The sequence below is a fragment of the Lygodium microphyllum genome, chromosome 4, assembly GCF_053477565.2.
Source record: "Lygodium microphyllum isolate KBCC chromosome 4, Lygodium_microphyllum_v1.1.10, whole genome shotgun sequence".
NCBI lineage: Eukaryota > Viridiplantae > Streptophyta > Polypodiopsida > Schizaeales > Lygodiaceae > Lygodium > Lygodium microphyllum.
In genome coordinates this window covers 138,527,830-138,533,829 of record NC_141138.1, presented here as the reverse complement: position 1 = coordinate 138,533,829, position 6,000 = coordinate 138,527,830, and the positions used below count along the sequence as shown (strand labels likewise).

Genomic DNA, 6,000 nt, shown 5'->3' with positions numbered 1-6,000 from the left:
ATTCATTAGAGTGGCTCAAAAAACATGTGTAAGTGAGTTTTGCAGGACTTACCTAGTTTGCCATCCACCTTCTTGGGTACTAACTTACACATCCCCATCTTTGCATGTACAAATCCACTTCTCCATAGCTGTACCCGCTCAAAAAGTTTCCTATACCATTGGTTAGGGTGGCTCAAAATTCTTTTAACCTTCTCGCTAGATACTCTAACGGTTAGGAGTCTTAACATGACGTGTATTTCAGTGGCAGTATTGCATATGTTGGTTGGGCTCAACACCAAGCTCCTCCCAAAGAAACTGCTTTGGCTACCATGCGATATTCCACTAGGCTTGCTCCCTAAGATGGGCAAATCAGTGTTAAAACATTTGTTAGTACTAAGATAATTCTACATTGCTCAACTTCCAGTCCCATGTTTACACGTGCTACAAGTTCTGTAGGTACTAGTCCACAAGCCCAACATGTGCATTCCCTTGTTCCATACAGAGTATTCTTGAAAAGCCCCGAGAGATGGTAGGTATTGGTTGCACAACCCTTGCTCAAAGGCAACAGAATATCAAACCTATGGAGACACATTGACAGGCACCTACTCCCAGGAAAGCGGCAACTAGTGCCAGTGTTGGCTCTTCAAACAAAACAGCCTCCTCTGCGCGTGTCAAATCGATAACTGTCCATGACAATATATGTGGCTATTTCGCTGCCGTTCACTGATCATATTGAAACCGTATCTAGTATTCTGTCCGCTTGGAAATAATGTTCTAGTAGTGTTATGGATGGAAAACCTGACATAAGCAGGTTAGCTGGCTGGCTCGCTGTTTTTAAAGGCAACTTTCAGTAATTCCTTGCTCCCATGGCCATGCACCTCCGCATTCATCCTATACATGTCTTGCTGTTTGCTTGCACTGGATTGCCAGTGAATCTAATCATAAACAGCCAAGTTTACTTGCCTTGATTCAAATGATCTTTAAGCCGGTACCCTTGTTGGTTCCGTTTCGTTAGTGGTAAGCAGTTATTCGATTCAATCCCTACGCATCTGGTGCCATGGCATGCATTCCAGCTTCTCAGGACTGAGTATAACTTTCAGATTTAGCACAAATAGAAAACATATCATACAAGAAAGAATAGGTACAACATTTCATCGCATCAATACTTCAAAGAGAATACAAATTGGATGATTGGAATGTGCCCCAACTGCCCTTGAGGGATTTAAATTTGATCTGTAAACCCCCAAAATACTGCATCCAGGCTTCAGTTTTTCACACATCAGTGAGATCAATAAGTTCTTGAACGACTCCAGGTTCAGCCAAAGTGCTGATATCACCGAGCTCGTCAAGTTGTTTTGAGGCAATCTTGCGGAGTATTCTTCGCATAATTTTTCCACTTCTTGTCTTTGGAAGAGATGGTGCCCAGTGAATCTTGTCAGGTGCTGCAAATCCTCCTATCTGTAGAAGTGCACGGTATGAAGTAAGTATCTTTTCACTACTGGACAAACTTGTGCACATGTGTCTCTGCACGCACACGTGCAAGCACACACACGGACGGGGAGAGAGAGAGAGAGAGAGAGAGAGAGAGAGAGACCTGTGTGCGCACTGCATGCTTGAGACTTGAACGGAGTTGCTCACTGTAACGAATGCCCTCTCTTAAAGTCACGAAGGCATAGATGGCCTGTCCTTTGACCTGCCATGTTCAAGACCAGAACACAGGTAAAGATCAGAATTCAAGTGATGACAGTCTCGTTCACACCCTTACAGCAAGGGCATGATTTGCAAACAACTTGAACATCATTTCATAACACACCATATTGATGCAGGTGACTCATTGCAGAGAGTAAACAGAGGATTTAGTGATCTCAAGAACACGTTAGACACTCTAGCAGCATATACATCTATGCACCCTTGTTCACTCCAGGCAAAGGCCCTGCAGAAATAGAAGCGGGGCAAGGGCAGAAAGAAATAAGGTAGTCAATTTACCTCATGTTCAACCCCCACAACTGCTGCTTCAGAGCAGTCTGGATGGGATACAAGAGCTGATTCAACTTCCGCAGTCCCAATACGATGTCCACTATTATTGAGAAAGAGACAATGGATGAGAGCAAATGTTGACTCACTCAAAAGAGTGATAAAAGACGGTATGCCACAACACACACTAATATTGGAAAAATTTAATCCAGTCATTATAATACTCAATACCTATCTATTTAGATTTAGCTAGTTTTATCGCATGTCAAGAACGAGCTGAACTCAAATGGACTATGCATACCTCACATTAATGACATCATCCACTCGGCCAGTTAGCCAATAATAACCATCCGCATCCCTTGTCAACATAAAAGCAATAAAGGTTATTAAAAGATGCTGACTACAATATTGATGTTACCCATCAAGCCATTGGAGAGTCAAGTACCTATGGCATCCATCTCCAGTAAAATAGTAGCCTTTAAAAGGTGCAAAGTATGTTGTCTCATATCTAGAATGATCTCCATAAAGTGTCCTAAATGTACTAGGCCAAGAGCTCTTTATGCAAAGGTAACCGTTGCATACACCAGAAAGCTCCTTGCCATTCTCATCGACAAGGACAGGCTGCCAAACAGAAGCTAGCAGCGGTCATCTCATTTAACAGAACGCCTGCAACAGCAATTGTTTGCTCAGAGTGTAGGGTTCATACCTGGACCCCAAAAAAGGGGAATGTGGCTGAACCAGGTTTGAGAGGCCATGCACCAGGCAGAGGAGTTATCTGTCCACCTAATCACGATTAGTCCTATGACCAGAATCAAGTCAAGCAACTAGAATATTTCACACACAAAAACATTGCACAATTTTTCCATTCAACACAACAATCTTCTGTGATGTAGTCATGTGCACCACAAGAAGTTTGAGCGAGTCAGTTTGTCTTTAGCAGAATCATACACGCTAATATGGCAATTAGAGACAGATGGACATGGAGACGGAGACCAGAGACATATGCACAAGTTTCAGGTATGAGCAATTTAGTTTAGGCATGAGGATACGGATCCATCACATCTTAAATGGGGAGGTTAACAACACAGATTGTGCATAAAAGAGGATACGGGTCCATCACATCTTAAATGGGGAGGTTAACAACACAAATTGTGCATAAAAGAGGGCATGATGTCACTCACTTGAGAAATTGAGAGAACATATGACAAATATGTTTCTAGCTAGCACATTTACAAATGATGTATGTTCAAAATTTAGCCATTGATAGACACCTTGCAGTTGGGGATACGCACAGAGAGACATGCTCACACACAAGTGTGAGCAGGCACGTGTGCACATATTCATTTTCTGCTAGTAGTCGGTGGCTGTTTTTGTTTTCTTTTTAGTTTTCCATATGGCTTTTTCATGCTGGCAAAACAGCCTCTTGTGCATCTGATATACATTAATTCATGAACCTTTGTTTAAAAAAATTGTTAGCTCTTAGTCTTGGCCCTTGACATGTTCAGAGCAGCAACAGCAAATATAGGAAACCTTCTAATGAAGAGGTGGGTGCTTTCCATCGCATTACATAGATCCAAGTCTCTTGGTGGAATTTTCTAGATGCTACTCACAGACTTAAAAAGTCAGCATTGATTTTCATTATCACACTTAACAACTACCTGAGGGCCTTATTGTTTGCATATTCATTGGCATCCATTGGGCCCTTGGATCCAAAAAATGATAATTATTTCTGAGCTCGAGTGTTGGCTAGCTCTAGAGTGATGCATTGGCCAGATAAACCTTGTCAAGAAAGAAACTAAGTAGAATGGCACATTGGCAAGGTTGGCTCTAAAGATGATGTAAGTTGAACCATTCCTTGACAAACAACAGTTACCCCTTCGGTCGTATTAACTTCCATATACAAAAATTACAACTTCTTCTGGTCTAGGCTAAAAGAGAAAATTACACTCCTTGATTTAAGAAATGAGCATCTTGGCAAGGCTGTCAATCCTGATGATTTTCTGCAGCTTTCATCAAATGAGATGTGTATCATAAGGTGGTTGAGGAAAAAAAATAGGTTTCAAAATGGCCAAACACATGTGCTCATGAGTGGTGTGTAGATGGCCATACAAAATTGCAGGATTGATTCTTATAGTATTGGGAATCTGAAATCCCACATTCGAGTGAGGTTTTTGTCCAGAATTGTTTTGTAGGAAATATCCCTACTAGTGATATGGTGTGGCTACATAAGATTACTCATAGCCATTGTCTCTTCAACTTTGGCTAGGAAAGTATGACATTTCATATCTAGAGTATGGAAATATACGACACTACAGGACTACTTGTCATGCTTGGGTTTGAAGAGTGCTTCAGGTTGACACACTTTAGCTGCAACATTCTTACTTATATCTTTCATTGGATTGGGCTTTGCCACATGTTAGTGTACTAGAGATGCCTTTTTATTAAATTTGGCCACTTGAATTCGTGGTAATATTAGTTGCATAACAGGCTTATTATCATGGTAGGCAACTTTTGTAATGTTTGCAATTGTTGTTATCTATTATGTGGCTACTCCATGACTTACACTCATTCAAAAAACATTTGTTACTGCTTGGTTTAATGCAGGACCATAGTCATTACATGATACACTTGTTTTATTTCCCTCTCTTCCTTGTCTTTCTATCTCCTCTCTCTTTTTTCCTTTCTTCCTTGCTTTTGATACCATGGAAGAAATCCTCGAACAGACATGCCACATGGCCACGGATACCCGAGGCTGAATCAAAGATCTCTCTCTCTCTCTCTCTCTCTCTCTCTCTCTCTCTCTCTCTCTCTCTCGTGGCTACCCTCGTTGTAAGCCACTTAATTTACTTACCCATTGACGTGGATTTAAATCTCCCTTTTTTCTACATCTATCCTAAATGGCCATGTTGAATGTAGGAGTTGAACCCAAGACCTTTTGGTCAACATGTGTTCAACTTAACCAACTAAGGTACACGCATTTGGTCTCTCTCTCTCTCTCCTTTTTTTGTGAAAAAGTGTAAATTGATGTATGGGAATATTTACATCAGGCCTTCCCGTCAACCAAGCTGAATGGCAACAACTCACATGCAGCCTATCAGAAGAACATACTACAGGAACAAAAACTCTATAAAAAGCTATCAAGCTTGCTCTCTCTCTCTCTCTCTCTCTCTCTCTCTCTCTCTCTCATAGGTACACAAGGTGAGCACTTCATTTATGCAATGGACATTTGGCTCCTCTCCTTGTTTTTATGTTCAACAAGGTTCTAGTGGAAGGCTTCCTAGACAAGTGGACCATGCATACCATCGTACCCATCCATAAGTTTGCAGATATCCTAGATCTTGGTAAATACATGACCATCATGGTGGGCCACACATTGGCTAAGATATATGGGGCAATGATGGAGGTAGAGCCCAATGCATATGCAAAGAGAGAGTGTGTGAGGGTAGCAAGTCAAGCTAGTTTCAAACGGGGATTCTCTACACTTGACCACATCTTCGCCCTCAGAGGCAAGATTGAGCACACGAAAGTAAGAAAGAAGAGAGGCTATTGCTGCTTTGTGGATTTCCAAAAAGCTTTTGATATAGTTCCACGACATAGACTACTAGAGAGGCTACAGGCACTAGGGATCCCATCGAGCATGATTTTGGGCATCTATACATTGTAGGAGAGGGTGGTAGGCCAAAAGAGCGAGGCGCCTAGGAGAACTTTCATGCATTGTCTCTACTAGCACCATTGGAGTGAAGCAAGAATATCCCCCTCTCCCCTACAATTTTGGACTCACATCGACAAGATAGAAGACCACATCACACAAAGAGGAGGTGATGGGGTGGAGATAGCAAGTATATTGGTCTCTATTATGCTTTATGTTGACCATATTATTCTCGTCTATAAGATGCCCTTCATGACTTCTCCACACACCGTAAATTGATGGTTAATCTAGGGAAAACAATAATCTTGATCTTTCACACATTGGTAAGAACGAATCAGTCTTCACCCTAGGACTTGTGGAGGTTGTGGACCCATGTGTGTACTTAGGGGTCACATTCA

The 6,000-nt window shown here is 41.6% G+C and overlaps 1 protein-coding gene across 2 annotated transcripts in view; it reads right to left on the bottom strand.

The window, feature by feature from the left end:
* Nucleotides 1-1,117: 1,117 nt before the first annotated feature.
* ACS (acetyl-CoA synthetase) overlaps nucleotides 1,118-6,000 on the bottom strand; it is a 39,848-nt gene continuing 34,965 nt past the window's right edge. For both annotated transcript variants that reach the window (XM_087676621.1, XM_087676622.1), the window contains exons 13-18: nucleotides 2,660-2,728; nucleotides 2,399-2,574; nucleotides 2,255-2,311; nucleotides 1,966-2,056; nucleotides 1,574-1,672; nucleotides 1,118-1,437 (exon numbers count right to left, since the gene is read on the bottom strand). In XM_087676621.1, the coding sequence (XP_087532747.1) occupies nucleotides 1,252-1,437; nucleotides 1,574-1,672; nucleotides 1,966-2,056; nucleotides 2,255-2,311; nucleotides 2,399-2,574; nucleotides 2,660-2,728 (678 nt within the window). In that variant the 3' untranslated portion in view covers nucleotides 1,118-1,251. The remainder of the gene's footprint in view (nucleotides 1,438-1,573; nucleotides 1,673-1,965; nucleotides 2,057-2,254; nucleotides 2,312-2,398; nucleotides 2,575-2,659; nucleotides 2,729-6,000) is intronic.